We start from the raw sequence: 17,365 nt of genomic DNA, 5'->3' as shown, positions 1-17,365 counted from the left end.
AAAAAAAGAGAAAGTACGATGTGACTCCCGTGTTGGAGGGGTGGTGGCGGGCTTAAAAAAAAAAAAAACCTGCTTTCTGGAATACCCCCCAGGATGTAGTGCATATTTACCTCTGCCAAGGGAGTTATGTTTTCAGTGCAGTTTGTTGCTTGGTTTGTTTGTTGGTTTGTCTCTCCATTTGTCAGCAGGATTATGGAAAAAATACCAGGCCGATTTTCATGAAACTTGGAGGTAGGGTGTAGCACGGGCCAAGGAAGGAAGGAGCAGATCCGAGTCACGGGGTGGATCCGTGTATTACTTTCCACTTTCATAACACCGGTGTCTATGGCAAAATGAATTGAACTTGTCGTGCATGGGCAAACCTGTCGTAATTACAGAGAATGGCGTGTTGCACCGCAATTAAAGGAGTGGACTGTTGGCCTTGGCGGGGGTTTGCGCTCTCTCAGTGCCCTCCTAGTTATTCATACTTTTGTACAATGAACAAAAAGAGCGATATGAGAATATGACAGTTGATGGAAACTGTGACAAGTGAGCAGTAGTTTTACATACACTACTGCTAAACCAGACAGGTTGTAAAGCAGGTGTGTGAGAATCAGTTAATTTTACCCTTGTACTCTTGTCTTGTGCGGATAAATATTAAAATACCTGGACAGAGTAGACGCAGCCATTGTAGCCTTTGCTCCTGTCTGCTACTGTATGAGCGTTGCATTGAACCATTAAAGCAGGAGCGGAAGTGATGGCTCAAGCTACTTTTGGTTGTTAAAAAGAACTCAGAATTGTGAGAAATAAAGTGCGAATTCCAAGAAATAAAGTTGCGATTAAGCAAACTTTTTTTTTTTTTTGTCGCAGAAACGGGCTTCCATCGACTTCTGTATGTGCACATTACCATGCAGTCTTATGCCCTTTTATGGGGATTGGCAGGGCGTTTACCTATGCTAATTAGGAACAACTGGCACGTGCTTTCAGGTACTTTAAGAGGACAATGGGATTCATCATCATAAAAACAAAGATGCAAACAATTCTGAGTTTTAAAAACACGTCATAAATCTGACATAGACTTTTTCTTAGGACGAATTTAAGAAAAAAAAATTAGGAAGGTGTTTGTGAATGAGGCCCAGTGAGTTTCAGATAGTGTTTTTTTTTTTTTTCTTTTTTACTGTTTTTGACTATACAAGTGCAGGGTCATGTGGACACACAGAAGTCTGTGGAAGCCCGTTTTGGCCACATTAACCAAAAAAAAAAAAAGTTTGCTTAATTGCAACTTTATTTCTTGGAATTCCGACTTTATTTCTCACAATTCCAACTTCATTTATCACAATTCTTACTTTTTTTCTCGCAATACTCACTTTTCCCCCTGCGCAATTCTGACTTTCTTGTTAGAGTTCTTTTCTAACAACCACCAAGTAGCTTGAGCTCCCACTTTGATGGCTCAATGCAATGTGCGTACAGTAGCAGACAGGAGCGAAGGTTACGATGGCTGCGTCTGTTCTGTCCAGGTATAAAAGTAAAACTAACTGATTCTCACACACCTGCTTTACAGCTTGTCTGGTTTAACCAGAAGTATGTAAAACTACTGCTAACTTATCACACTCCATCAACTGTTATATTCTCATACTGCTCTTTTTACTCATTGTACAGAGGTGTGAATAAATATGCACTACATTCTGGAGTGTTACATGAAGTTTTAATGTAGTGTTTATCTATTTTAAGAGACCATACTATTTTGTAAAATAATGAAAATTATTTTATTAATAAAATAAATGATAAATTTATCCTATCCTATAGGACAGGGGTGGATTTAGGCATGGGCATCATCTTGCCAGGGGTGGCACAGGGCGCCTGTACAAAAAATTCGGAATGGTGACATTTGCGCGATCGGTTTTCTATTGCTCATTTGCGTGTTACATCAAACATACCATGTAACCGTGTGGCTCAGTTAACCTTGTCGGAGTGGGCGCCCTGATTCTAGCTTGTGAGCGAGGTAGGCTACTGCCTGGGAAGGTCTCCCACTCAGAAGTACGAGATGGGGAGGGGGGCAGCGTTCGGTTGAAGTCAGGTCTCCCCACTGGAAGCACGAGGTAGGGGGAGTGGGGGAGTCCATCAAATAGTGCACCTCTATCTTGGTACAGTACTAATGCAATTAATAAAATCAGTCACACTACAAAGTGCTACCAAATAAACCACAATTCATTCATAATACTGTATATAGTATGTATGTAGTATAGTTTTTTTATGTATGTAGTTTTGCAAGGTGAGTAACATGATAATGTTTAAGAGGAATGGCGAAGCGTACAATGTTTGTGCAGTGTATTTTGTTGATTTAGAAATCAGAATGACCAGGTCCTACTAATTGCCACACTACACCACACTGTACTGTACCACACTGTACCACACTACACCACACTGTACCACACTATACCACACTGTATCACACTACACCACACTGCACCACACTATATCACACTACACCACACTGTACCACACTGTACCACACTACACCACACTATACCACACTGTACCACACCACACCACACTATACCACACTACACCACACTGCACCACACTATACCACACTGTACCACAGTACACCACACTGTACCACACTGCACCACACTACGCCACACGGTACCGCACTACACCACACTGTACCACACTACACCACACGGTACCACTGTACCACAGTCAGAGGTGGACAAAGTAAACAACTCCATTACTTGAGTCAAAGTATAGATACTCCTGGTCAAATATTACTCCAATAAAAGTAAAAGTTGTTCAGTTCAATTTTTACTTGAGTTAAAGTACTGGAGTCCTTGAGTACTTAAAATTATTTAAGTATTCAAAAGTACATTTTCTTTTTAATGTCATCGCATTGTTGTATTGTCGCAACAATGCATTTACAGAGTCTAAAGGCTCTGAAACAACCTACTGAATGCACTGATTTGCTTGTAGAACCTGTAGAATAAAAAGCTTGTGGAATATGCTGCAAAGCATATAAAAACACAGTTGAACCAAATGCTTCCTCTATAAAATACAGTGTATAGCTTCAGTTAAACAGGCACTAGGTTAACTCAGACTGGCCTTAAAAGGATAAACATGTCATATTGTTGTAGGCTAGGTTAATTTTACTTCTACTACATAGCATTGTCTGAAATGTGAAACAGCTGGATGACCATCGTCACCACTTGATTCCCACCCCCCTCATCTTACTTGGACCACGTCCTACGTGAATCCGCTGACCTTACAAATATTACTGTGTTTACCTGACAAGATTAAAACATATATTTCTGAAAGGATTTTTGTCAGTAACGTTAACTCAGCATTTCGTTAGCTAACTATTAGTGCGCGTCAGGAGTGGATTCGCACAGAACCTGGTGTTATGCCCCAAATGGTTTTCAAGCCAACTGGTTTTCGTACACAGTGTGGCATAGTGTGGTACAGTGTGGTGTAGTGTGGTACAGTGTGGTACAGTGTGGTATAGTGTGGTGCAGTGTGGTACAATGTGGTGTAGTGTGGTACAGTGTGGTGTAGTGTGGTACAGTGTGGTACAGTGTGGTGTAGTGTGCTATAGTGTGGTACAGTGTGGTGTAGTGCGGTGTGGTGTGGTACAGTGTGGTACAGTGTGGTGTGGTGTGGTTCAGTGTGGTACAGTGTGGTGTAGCGTGGTGTGGTATGGTACAATGTGGCATAGTGTGGTGTCGTGTGTTGTAGTGTGGTGTAGTGTGGTACAGTGTGGTGTAGTGTGGCAATTAGTAGGACCCGAATGACCAACAGAGATTACTTGATTGTGATGCACAATTTCTTTGTAATTCCATCTAAAGTAGGCTACCCTAGATGCTGAAAATACATTCCTGTCCCACTGGTGCTGTCCCACTGAAGGCTCCAGCGCTCCAGCTCCAGCTTCCGTGTTTTGACAGTATTGATTTCATCAACTTATAAGTTGCGATGTTGCAATTTTGCATACATTATGATATCCTGTTAACACCACTGCCTCTAGACTTTCCATTTCTGTCTCAAACTGCGGGACAATGGTGCATTTAGCTGCCAGAATTAAGAAAAAATTCCCTACGGGAAGACCCCCCCACAGGTCTGGGCTTTCCCCTTGTTCTTGCCCCCCACTTTGAAACTCTCCGCTGGTCTGCACACCACCAAGGTGAGTTGGTTTAGTCTTGACTCTTGATTGACAGTGTTGGGGTATGGGTAGTGTATTGATGCTCGAGAGCCAAACCAACACAAATGGACATTTGTCTTTGTTCCTGCTTTTTGATATTTATTAGTATTATTTTTGTACAAATTTTTATATTTATAGTTTTAAATGTTATGGTTATTAATTAGTGTTGTTCAAAAAGTCTGAATAAAGATTGCAGTTAATGCAGAATGGTGCTTTTGTTGTTATTGGCGGGGGGTCACCCCCAGAGCACCATACAAGCTTGAATCGCCACTGCTATAGGATAATCCTCTAATACTATAAAACTGAATTGAGGAAAACGCAATAAACAATTGTTTTGCACAAACATGTCAGCATTCAAATGTGCATAAATGTCCCTACCAATGTTGAGACTAAACAATTACAATTACAATTTGGCATTTAGCAGACACTTTTAACCTATCAGCAGACTTACAATGACCGAAAAACGATGCATACACTCAGAAGATATTTAGGCTAAGACTGACAGTCATTTGATTGAATATTAAGCAAACTCTGGGAGAAGGAATTGCGTATGTTTAATAATCATAACGCGGTTTGGACTACTCTTTGCTTTAAAGAACTGTTGTTTTTTTCTGCTGTTTTTTTTTTTTTCATGGACCGAGAGCATTAATACTTGTAATTGAACTGAATTCTTGGACTGAAAAGGACTCTTTTCACTGATTACATGGTGACGGGTGTCACAGCCTGCACCTCATCTTGGACTTTTAGTTTGATATGTCTTTGTGCTCCTGTTCTGTGTTTGTCTCCGCCCCTCACCTGTTCCTGTTTGTCTCATTTATTAACCTCGTTAGTTTGTACCAATCATGTTTTGCCCTGTTTAGTTCTCCCTCTGTATTTAAGCCCTTGTGTTTGCCTTGTCCTTTGTCTATCGTTGTCTGTGTTTTGAACACACTGTTTTGTTGCACCTTTTTGTTATCGGCTTGGTTCCTGTTTGCACTTGTATTTTTATCTTCATTTTGTAAGTAAAGTCCTCCTTTTGTCACTTTCATCATCGTGTCTTGCACTTGGGTCCTGCACCACTCTACCAGCGTGACAACGGGTTGTGACGGATTCACGCAGTATTAAGGGTTTAAGGTTGATCCGAGTTACTGTATACAACCCTTCAATCTGTATGGAGGGTTGGCGAACGTGCACTGGAATCGCAGAGCTGGTTTAATACGTGTTTGAATTGTTTGTTTTACAATTGTTTGCATACTGGGAAACAAGGTTATTGCCGTCAGAGAAGTTGAAGTTTAAGGGGCGAATGTTCACTTGGCAGACCAAACAAACGTGAAGACATTTCGAATGTGCAAATACTGAGGTGTGTAGTCGACAATTTTTGTTCTAGCTTGAATGAAATTGTGATTTGTGGTCTTGAGAAGTTAAAACTAGACCTTTTTTTTTATGTTGTGTGTGTGTGTGTGTGTGTGTGTGTGTGTGTGTTTGTTTTTTTTTTTTTTTTTTTTTTTTTTTTTTTTTTGGTATGTTTTCCACAACCTGGTGTTAAACTTAAATTTCTACTTGTATTTGATGGGGCGGGGGGGAGAGAATTATAACTATTGGTATAAATAAATTGAATACTGTGTTACAGTCCATTCTGGCAATAGAAGTGACTTTTCCGTTTTCATAGTGAGAGAGACTAACTTCTCTGGAATAGGGGCGTCTCCCTCTGACTGCAGGATGTTTTAGAGGGGGGAGTACTGGGTAAGCTACACACACTACCTTTTGCACTTGACCCAGACTACATACTTCAGTTTAACACTGACTCAGACAAATCCTGGGGCCCAAGATATTCCACCCATCCCATTTGGCAGGGCGGAGCATGAAGCAAATTGATGTGGGGGGGGAGGGACACAGATTCTTTTGCACTCCATCCATCCAGAGAGTTTAGGTGTTTGCTACCCCTACTAGGCAGACGTAGTCCTGTCTGCTACATATGCATTCAGGGCATTTCCCTTCTCCTCAATGACCAGTATCATTACCACACAGAGCACTTCAAACCAATCTGCTGACTTGCTGGTCTTTTTGCCAGAGGTGAACATGGCAGCACTGTAAAGAACATCCCTGAAATTTACCCATCTTTTGCAGGTGTTAGGACTTGATGGGCCCGGAAGAGATTCCTCTTGCGCACATGCAAATTCCTCCACTTTCTCCTGGTCGTGGGTCTTTCTAGTGTTACTGCGAGATCTGCCCTCCTTTCTCGTGCGATACAATTTCTTTGCTCACAGTTTCACCCTGCTGCACACTAAGGAGTGTCAGTATCACAGAGCCCTGGTTGCTGCATGTGAGCTTGACACTGGGTAGGCTGGAGCGCCTAGTACGAATCATGTCAAGACCATGATGAAAACAGAGTTCCAGCAGGTGTTGCCCATTCTCATTCATCCTCCCAGTGCCAAACTGATCCAAACAGGAAATGTGACACACTGGCATTGAAGTCATCAAGTACGAACAGTGGTGCTTTTTCAGGGATTCTTCTGATGGCAATCCTAAGATCAGCTTAGAGTTTGTCCTTAGCTTTTGCCAAGGAAGTCAGTGTTAGCACATAGCCACTGATTAACCCCATTGAGGAGTGGAGCTGGAGAGACAAGATTTGCTCAGTTCCCTCTTTGGGTGGGGTGACATCCCACCATGCTGAATCCCACTCCATGTTCCCTGGTCTTATCTGGTGGTCTCCCCTGCCAGAAAAACAAGTCTCTCTCCCTCATAGATCCTGATCCTGAGAGCCTGGTCTCTTAGAGGGCGACAATGTCCATCTGTAGTCTGCTCAGTTCCGTGTCGATGACTGCCGTCTTATGAGGTTGTTTATTTCTTGCAGGTCATCGGAGAAATCTGTTGTCATTATCCTGACATTCCAAGTGCCCAACTTTAGGGCAGATGTTTTCTTTTTCCTGTTGCCTGGTGCACATTATCGATCTGCTTGTTGGTTTTCACCCTAAACCCCACACACCCAGTGAGGTTAATGGAAAGCTTGAGGTAGGTGGACGCTGCCCAGTGAGACGCAATGACCTCTCCTACTGTTTGAAGCAGCCCCTGGCGTCTAGCTCTATACCAGTTGAGTTGGACACTTATAACCGGTAGACTGCTGCATCACGTGTTGTGTCGATGCCGCATTATGAAGCTGGAGTGGTCTCTCCAGTGTGCAAAGCCTGGGTTGGTGTATATGGAGGACAGGCTGTTCCCCATGCAGCAAGTCCCCCCTCTCCACATCGTTGAAATGGTCCAATGGAAGGGCAAGAGCTGATGCACTTGGTTTCAGTGCAGTTGCAGGTGTTGCTAGATCATTGCTGTATACAGCCTCGCGTAGCCTTAGGGACCCCAGCTCCAGATTTTTCCTTAGGATTGGCTCCCGAAGCCTTTCCTATGTGTGGGTATGGCCGCAAGGTAGGGGAGGTTTGAAATCAGTGTTTTCCTTCACTAAGATGAGCTACAGCGAAGGTTAATTAGCCCCATCTGAGTTGATTGTGAAGTTCAAAACTGATCTCATTAAATAGTTACATTACATGATTAATGATGATTAAACTGACTTGAGCGTTTGTCTGCACTAAAAAGTGTTTTCTCAACACCTTCATCCTCCACACTGTCCCACACCTTACACAATGTACATTTAGCCTGTCACAAAGCTAGATTGCCAACCATATTTTAATACATCTTTCCCTGCTGTATTACAAACATTTTGTATTAGCAGAACAGACACCACCTGTCTGGGCTAACTGCATTTTGTATAACTTGTGTTAGTTGGCTCCCATTAATGTGTGTGTGAAATGACTGGCTTATCATGAAATGAAAACTGCAGTTACACTTTGCAGTGAATTCATTCATTTAAAAGCAAATTCATCACATTATATATTCTATGTCCCTGTCTAAATATCTTATGATAACTTTCTTGTTTTTCAACAGCAAAGTCTTTAATGCATCTGTAATCTACTCTAATCCAATTTATTCATTCCTGCACTTTAAAAATATTTTAAACACACACACACACACATCATTTCTGAGGTGATCCTTTCTCTTCACAGTTTACATGTACATGATTATGATGATGAGGGTATTCTTATTTCTTCTTTCTTTCATCATTTTCTTTTATTTTTCTTCCTCTTATTTCTTCTTCCCTCTTCTTCTTATTAGTAGCAGTGCTTGTACTAGTCGTAGTGTTGTTGTTGTTGTTGTTGTTAATAAAATGAGTGCCAAATAAAAACATGGCTGGATTTTGATAATCTATCTTTGAATTATGAGAGAATCATTACAGATTCCATACTGTTTTCAAAGAAATTTTCACTGTCTCTATTTAAGTCTCTAGAAGGACAATGTAAAGTTATGGTTTGTTTCAGTCCTTTATCATCTCATGTCCCTTTTCATCACTGTCTGTGTGAACAACATTTACGAAGTAGCTTCTGTCAACTCCATTCACCATCTCCAGAGATGACTCCAGCAGTAAGCTGTATTTACAGAGGAACAGTCTGAAGAGTGAAGACACAGCTGTGGATTACTGTGCTGGAGAATCACAGTGAAAGACAAAGACAGCAGACCTCTCAGGCAAATCTCTGTTGAAACAGCTTGTGTTGTGCTCCTCAGTAGTGCAGAAGTAAGGCATAGGTGTCAGTTGTAGATGTGAGCCTATGAGTAAATTATGTGAAATTCACATGAAGATTATAGTATTGTATAACTTTCAGGAGAAAACGGATGAGTCACAGCTCTTTCTACTAAAGCTGAATTGTTGAGGTAGGTATGACGAGTCAAGAAAAATTTTCACTCTGTCTACAGTGCCTCTTCTTGACCACAAGGGGGCACTTGTTGTCTATCTAATAAAAAACAGATGAGCCACTGATGTTTTCATTGGTAAGTCCTACAGTTTCACAAATCCTGTTTGTGCCAGTTCATTGATCTGTGCTCATATGCGTAATAGTTGACACCCATATGTTAATGCAAATCTACTGAGTTCTTCATTATGTTCACTATTTAAATAGCAAGGGTCTGAAAGTTCTCCTCCAGAGCAGCTCTAACTAGCATAAACAATGTTCTCTTTTTCTCTGCTGTCACAACTGCTGCTGCTGTTAGCAGCCATGGCTTGTGAGTTCTTGGCTCTGGTGAAATAGTTGTAAAAAATTCATAAATGATCATATCGTTACTGCTCTTTGAATAAATTTGTCTGTGTGTTCCTACAGGTGTCCATTGTCAGATTGTTCTCACACAGTCTGAACAGTCAGTGGTTGTGTCTCCAGGTGGAGCCCACAAACTCACCTGTGCCTGCAGTGGATTTAGTGTGAGTAGCACTAGCATGCACTGGGTCCGTCAGGCTTCTGGAAAAGGACTTGAATGGATCATTTTCTATTATTCTGATAGCATCAAGAGCACAGCCCAGGCAGTGCAGGGCCGCTTCACAGCATCCAAGGACAGCTCTAATTTCTACCTTCATATGAACCAATTGAAGACTGAGGACACAGCAGTTTATTACTGTGCTAGAGATTCACTGTGATTAAACTTATACAATCAGCTGTACCAAAACTAAAAGGGGAAGGATGTGGGTGGAGATTTGTATGTATGATACTACATGTTTCCCCCTTAGGACTCATAAATTCACCTCAAAAACAAAACATAGTCATTCATTTATTTAACTCCCTTTTCCTCCACCTATTCAACCATGAACATCAACATTCTAACCATGAACTGTAAAATCAACCATGAAATCTTCGCACTCTAACATTTGCAAAAATGTGAACTGATATAACATGTGTATTCACTGATTTCAGTCCAAATGAAATAAAATCTTTGTCTAAAGAGATGTCAAATGCAGGACAGTTCAGTCATAAATATTATTTTTTGTTATTTGCAATCAATACATTATAAATGTAAAGGGTAACAACATCATATCTTTGAGTCTGATACAAATTTCACTTTCAATGATGTCATCCAATATGACCATTTTATATTTCCTGTGCATAATGTGAAAAACAGACCATACTGAGTTTTCACCTGTCATATATGATTCGAAGTCATTCTATAAAAATCACAAAGAAGATAAAAGAAAAAGAAAATATTAACACAATGTTCAAAGATAAAGAAACAGAAAAGACAAAAAGGATTTTTATGCCCCTTCACACTGTGAATGACAAAACTTAGGACAGTGGTGAATGAAACAGTTTGATCTCATATTCTGGCAAAATGAGACACTTTTTTTTTTTTTAGTTGAGGTAATAATTTACCAATATGACAAAAATGGAATAAACACTTCTTTCAAATACTCCTTTTTATTTTTTGAGCTCCAGCTTATAACTCTGCTTTTCTACTTCTGCACACAAAAGAACTGACAATTTTTTTTATTTTCTTTTGAAGGTAAACTCTTTTAAGAAAACAACAACAACAACAACAAAATAGGGACACATTTGCTGTCGCTGTCACTTTTAAATATATGGAGGGCAAACCATTCTACCCTTTATAATCACAAAGGCCCTGTTTACACCTTGCATTAAGATCCGATTTTGGGGATCCGATCACAAGTGAATGGCTAAGTACGTCTGTTTACACCTGGCTTTAGAATCCGTGTCTCGAATGACCACTTGAGATCGGATCTCACTTCCCCGCTCTATATGCAATTAAACACATAAATCATCTCCAACACTTTACTCCTTTCACTGAATTTTAATTTTGCTTTTTTTTAATTAGAACTGGTGCTTATTACATGTGAGGTGTGAGACAAATTTGGTGATCATTGTTCTGGGACATTAAGGCACGTTAAGCTGTTTCCGTATGATGGGTGTCAGTGGAGAGGAGTTTTGATTTTTTGACAGGAGGAGGCGTTTCTAACAAGAGATGTCCGAGAGAAATTTGGTGATCATTGATCGCAGTCTTGGTACATTAAGCCACATTAAGCTTTGTTAAACGTTGTTGTCTTTAATCGCCAGGAGGCATCAATGCATTTTCTGTGCCTAGTCTGTCGGAAATTAAAAGAAGAAGAAGAAGAGGAAGCAGATGAAGAAGAAGAAGAAGAAGAAGAAGAAGAAGAAGAAGATAGACATTTCAGATATTTTTTATTTAATCCTCATATTTATGTTTCAGTGTAAGTTTGTTTTAGTTTTGATTAATGAATTTAAATACTTCCCAACTTCACATGACTTTAAAACTTTAATTTTTGCTCAGTTGACAATTGTATTCTGATTGTAGCAGCTCTGAATTAGCTCACACTAGCTCAGCATTAGCATAAAAAATGTTCCCTGTTTCTCTTCAACTGCTGGCGGTGGTGGCCTTTTTTTTTTTCCTTTTCGAAATTTATTGATTTTAAAAATTTATAAATGAAGTATTAGTTTTGTTTGGAGAAATTAATCTCCAGTTGTGACCAATGGCCCTAAATACTAGTGGGGCGGACATTCAGTGGTGCATGACAATGAGAGCAAGGTCATTAAAGCCCTTCAGACTACACTGCCCGAGGAGACTGACCGACGATGGGAGTTCAAAGAGTGATTCTTGGAGAGAAGCATTTCTATCAAAGCTGTCGTTCTTGACCCACATTTCAAGGAGCTTTCTCTTCTCACTGATGAGCGAAGGGACGAGGCTTATTCAGTGGTGGCAAATCTAGCTGAGAGTCTAGCTGACAGGCCTTTCCAGGAGGAAAGTGCTGGCAGTGACTTGCCGGAGGAGCGTGAGCCCACAGGCCCTCTAAAACAGAGAGAGAAAGACCAGGTGATGGCAATGCTGCTGTCCAGTTATGCAAAGGAGGAAGAGCCATATTAATAGGGCAGTGAGATGAAGGCTTATATGAAGGACAACACAAAAAGCAATATAGGACCGCTGGAATGCTGGCAAAAGAACAAGGATAGATACCTAAAGCTGTCCAGGGGCGCATAAAGAATCCACAGCATCCCATCCACCTCCACATCATCAGAGAGGATATTCTATTCTGCAAGGCAGGTTTTATTGTCTGCAAAGCAAAGAGTGCACTTCTCCCAGGCAATGTGAACAAGCTGGTTTTCCTCACACACAGTTTGAAAAGAATCAAGCAGACACAGGTGTGGTGAAAGACTGGTTATTTTTGTTTGATCAGGTAGGCTAGAGTGATTTCAAAACATTTTAGCCAGTTCTTTCTTGATTTTTGGACACTGTCAACTTCTTTAGCATAGAGTTGGATAGGCTACCCATTGCAGTGCTTAGAGCTTGGTCTCTGTGGTGTAAAAACTATTTGTTATGTGCCATCTGACGAACTACTTGATTCTGTCTTTCATTTCATAATGTTATTTTTTATTGTATTTATTTTATATTTATATGAGTAGGATTATTCTATGCTAATTTAATTCTACATTTAATTCTACGTTTTTTCACATGGATGTTGCTCTGCACTTTATGGTATGCTCGCACACAATTTGAAAATAGTCAAAGGAGCAGTGGACGCAGGCAATTTTAGCCGATTTAATTTTAGTTTGATATGCCGACACTTGACGGCGGCTTCGTTTCAGTTTTGGTCATTTAATTATCAAGTTGTTTCTGTGTGTGGAAGAAAAAAAACACAAAACGTTTTGTACCTACCTACTCTGGTTACTTTTTTTACTTAAAGCTTTAGGCCTTCTATACTCTAAATGGGCATATTCACTATCATTATAAGGTCATGATAACACAGACTTTTCAAAATAATAAGCGAGAAAGAGGATGGAAAATGTCCCTTTATAAAATAAATTCTTATGCCAAGTGAAGAAGACAAATTGTTCAATTGGGTGTTTCAGTTCTTTTGTCTGGTGTGGAAAAAGTAGAAGCCAATGTCATAAATGAGAATATGGATCAATGAGAAAACAAACAAACAAAACAAAAAAAAAACAAAAAAAACAGTATTCAACGACTAGTCTGTGGTAGGCAAGACTTGACCAATCAGATTCGACTATGTAAATTCTTAGTTGGGGACATGCCTAGTCCAGTATCTGGTAGTGGGCTGATAGTGCAAGTGGGTCGGCTTCATAGGATTTGTCTCAGCATATATCATTGAGATGCCCCTCACAGAGGTTGCTGTCCTCTTGTGCCCAGTAACTTGGAGAGAAATAACAGGTATCAGTGATGACCTTATGTCTGCGTCAGAGTCATACCACTGAAGCAGGCAGACATGCATTTCTTTAATGTGTATAAGCATGTGGGCAGGCAATAAACACTCAAAACCAACAAATACGTTTTTTCGGGTTTTATCCGATAGATTCAAGAATGGATTTTGATTTACAATAAAGAAAGAAAGATAAAGTTTCAGTGCCTCATGCAACCTCCAAATATTCTCAGTATAAAAACAAAATAAAGAATTTCTCTTTTGGTCTCAATATTCCTTTTTCCAAAGTATAAAGCTAACTAAAACATCAATGCCTAAAACTCAAAACACAATTCAATATCTGGCAGTAAGTGTTACGGTAAGTAAAACGGTAGTGGTGATACTAGAGAAACAAAAAACTTTTACCATTAACACACCACATACAGTGACCTCTGTAAGCACCCCATCCATATCCGGTCTGCACACACACATAATTGCGTAACTGAAAACGCAGCTTATTCCTGCCCGATTTGTACCACGCATGTGTGAACAGAACACTTGACGGCAGACACTGAGTACCGTTCTGCACATGCGTGTCATTGCATGATCAGAAACAGGACTTATTGCTGCCTGATTTATACCATGCATGTGTGAACATTTTAATGGAAACTGGACACTTGGCAGACGTCAGAGAGTTTATGTAAACGTTTCTATATCTGTGTTATAGAGCGGGCAAGTGACAGTCGTCATTTTGTATGCTGCAGATTATTGTTTTTGCAAGTTCCGGTTTGTTAAATAAATCCCTATGAGTAAGGGGATTTTGGAAAATTGACAAAATAACGCCCATGGTAGTAAAATAACTGCTTGACTCACACTCGATTCAGTTCGATAAAATGCATGTGTATGTGGTCTCCGTAAAGACTTTGTTGGAAAAATACTACTCTCCTTTAAGCTAACCACTGTAGTAACCATGATAAACAATGTAACCATAATGTATTCATTATTATAGGGGTGAATCAATGTAATCGTTTATATTAACAGCTATATAACTATACAATCCTTTGTATTGCAAGAAACATCAAGTTCTCTTTGTTCAGAAAGAAAAGGCCTGTGCGGCCCTATAGAGGAAAGCATGTGTCCGATAAGGTTGGCGCCTCTGCCAGAGTATTGTGGTCAGTCATAATATATGGAGGTGAAATAAGGTGAAATATTCCTGGTTTGTGCTATATCTCGCTCCACCGCTTAGCAGGGCAGTAAATATGGTAAACGTCAAGGAACTAGACAATAATGGCGATAAGAGGAGTCTTTGAAGATGGGCTGGCCGAGGTGCCCCACATACAAAGAGACAAAGTAATGTGTATCTTTTTTGAGAAAACGTGTATAAAGGCCGGTGCTTTGTGAGAAGGAGTCAGTCACTCCCCGGGACCTGACTCAGTTTGTTGTATGCCTTTTGAACTCTACAATAAACTTACACTGCATCTGACTCATTGTTAGACTCCTATTGTTTTGTCTCAGAACAGGTATCGTGTGGCGTTGGGACTCAGTCTCATTTGGCCCAGGCTGAGAATTTCACCCACAACTTTAGACCCATTAAATTTCTAACCTGTCTGCTAACAGTGAAAAATAACAGGACTACATAGCAAGCCACTTAGCTAATGTGTCACCGATTTCACAAGGTGAGCAGAAGCTCATCTTGCTAGCTTTCGAAGCTAGCTTCACTGTTCGGGAGATCACAAGTGTTGTCAGAACAACTATACAGTTAACTTAAGTAAACATCAATTACATAAGGATTTTTTTCTTCAAACGTTATCAAAGACATGTGATCATACACCAACACACTGCTTAAATGATATACATTTTTTGACACACACAACAGTTCACCTAATTACACCATATTCCATTAAAGCGACGTAAAATGTCATATGGAACGGATCGGGCAGTGTTGTAAAAGACATTAAATTCGGAGCATGTGCTGATTTTAGCGCATGTGCAGACTGGACTATGCTACCAGGTACGGATGGGGCACTTACAACATCTACAAGACAAACTCGAAGCAGGACCCGGTTCAGTAACGTGCAGACGTTCGGAGGGACAGTGGCACTACAGGCCACATTTATTTCCAGTAAAATAAATTTTTTCTAGACACTGGACAGGCAAGAAAAAATCCTAGCAGAAACCCTGATACACACTAAAACACTTGTTGCTAAAACACATGTCAGATTGTGGCAAAATGTGTAAATTAATTCTAATTTAACCTTATGCTAACTGTTAACACAATTTATGTTGAAATGTAACTATTACCTAGTTAACTAGCTGGCTCGAACAAAAACCGTGACCAATTTCATATGTTACATAGATGTCAAACTAGCGAGTGAAAGCTCACTGGTTATTTTTCCAGCCTGCAAAGCCAGTCAACAGCAATCTGCAGTCATTGTCATCACCATTGCTCAAACATTTTCTTCTGACTAGCTAGGTAACATTCGCCTTTGAAGGAACTTGTCCCTCCCAACCAATCAGGAACTGTCTTACTAATATATCATTCTTGTCAACAACAACTATGATGAAACTCATGCGTATGCTGGCCCTGTGTGTGCATAACTAATAGCTAACTAATAACTAAAATAATATGTAGGCTTAATTTGGTCTAACTCCAGCAATGATGCACTAGTGCTACTCATGGCTAATCCCAGCTATCAAAATCCTTCAGAGGGTCAGCTTGGTCAAAAGAGGGCAAATGGGCTGTTGCCCAGGTAACAGTAGCACAAACATGTGCACGTCCCTGACCTGGTTATGCATGCTTACTGTTTGGTCAACCCCTTGTGGTGAACAGGGAAGCCCCAGAAGCATGATAGAGACCTGGAATACAATTCCGCTCAAACTGCACTGTACCTTATGTGACGGGGGGAGGTGTGCCTAGCAGTAGGTGTTACGTGTGTCAGGTGGTTCTACTGCGATCATGTGACATGACACGACACCGGTAGTTCACAGCGTTTAGGACTTCCCTTTGTTCGTTTTAAATCTTATTTCACGCGGCAAACGCCGAGGAAAAAGCATCAATGTTTATAGCTGTGCCGGCGGTGATAAAATAGCCAGTTAAGACGGGGTTGTGGTCTAGTGGATTATAATATCAGGGAGAAGTAGCGTCTTCAAAAGTCTCCTTGAGGCGAGGTTGGAACAGAGGGGAAACTGAGAAGATTATGGAGGCTACCAACACTCGCGTCGGCCCTGCTTAACCAGACAACCAGGGCAGACTACGGAAATTAAGACGGTTGATGTAACCACTGTTTTTTCCCACCGCGGTATTACATTATGAAATGCATGATAGGCTAGCAGACTACCAGGCGCTAACTAGCTTTTAGCCTGTTGCAATACTAGAACTACAAACCTGTAAAACCACCTCCATCTTCTGTTTTGTATTTTGGCGAGGTTTTCTTTTCTTTTCCTTATTTTTTTGGTCTATGCTGTGGCTGAGGGGTGACTTGTAGGGGGAAGTACGTTAGGCCTTTGCACTTAAGTGTGCTGTGAGTTGAGTGACTAGTTTGGCTCCTGTTTGATGTGTAGTGAATAGCCTGTGTGATTTGGCTCCTGTTTGATGTGTAGTGAATAGCCTGTGTGATTTGGCTCCTGTTTGATGTGTAGTGAATAGCCTGTGTGATTTGGCTCCTGTCTGATGTGTAGTGAATAGCCTGTGTGATTTGGCTCCTGTCTGATGTGTAGTGAATAGCCTGTGTGATTTGGCTCCTGTCTGATGTGTAGTGAATAGCCTGTGTGATTTGGCTCCTGTTTGGTGTGTACTGAATAACCCTTGCCATTTGGCTCTTGTTTGGTGTGTAGTGATTTGCCATTGCGACTTGGCTCCTGTGTGGTGTGTAGTGAATTGCTAGAGAGGTTTGGCTCTCCTTTAAGGTATGGTGAATTGCCCATGTGGTTGCCTTATTGCAGGTTATGTTCCAAGTGTAATCCCTAGCCTTTCCTCTGGGGGGTTCTTAGCCACAGCTGACCTGTTGGAGCTCGCCTTATGAAGCTCGCCTTATGATTTACTCTATAAAGCTGTATTAATTTCTTTCCTTTTTTTTTTCTTTGTCATTTTTGTTGTGTTTTGTATTATAAATAAATATAATTCTGAGCCCACATTCAGTTTGAATAGTAATTTGTTAAAGTGAGTTAATTCTGGTACACGAGCCTCC

General features: G+C 40.6%; 1 gene segment (V, D, J or C); it reads left to right on the top strand.

The window, feature by feature from the left end:
• Nucleotides 1-9,198: 9,198 nt before the first annotated feature.
• On the top strand, nucleotides 9,199-9,659 carry LOC115819448 (immunoglobulin heavy variable 3-30-3-like). The segment is given in 2 exon segments: nucleotides 9,199-9,253; nucleotides 9,349-9,659. Coding segments are annotated over 2 exon segments (366 nt in total).
• Nucleotides 9,660-17,365: the final 7,706 nt, after the last annotated feature.

Source organism: Chanos chanos, chromosome 8 (genome assembly GCF_902362185.1).
Source record: "Chanos chanos chromosome 8, fChaCha1.1, whole genome shotgun sequence".
Classification (NCBI taxonomy): domain Eukaryota; kingdom Metazoa; phylum Chordata; class Actinopteri; order Gonorynchiformes; family Chanidae; genus Chanos; species Chanos chanos.
The sequence above is the reverse complement of the archived record's forward strand: the minus strand, read 5'-3'. Positions and strand labels throughout refer to the sequence as shown.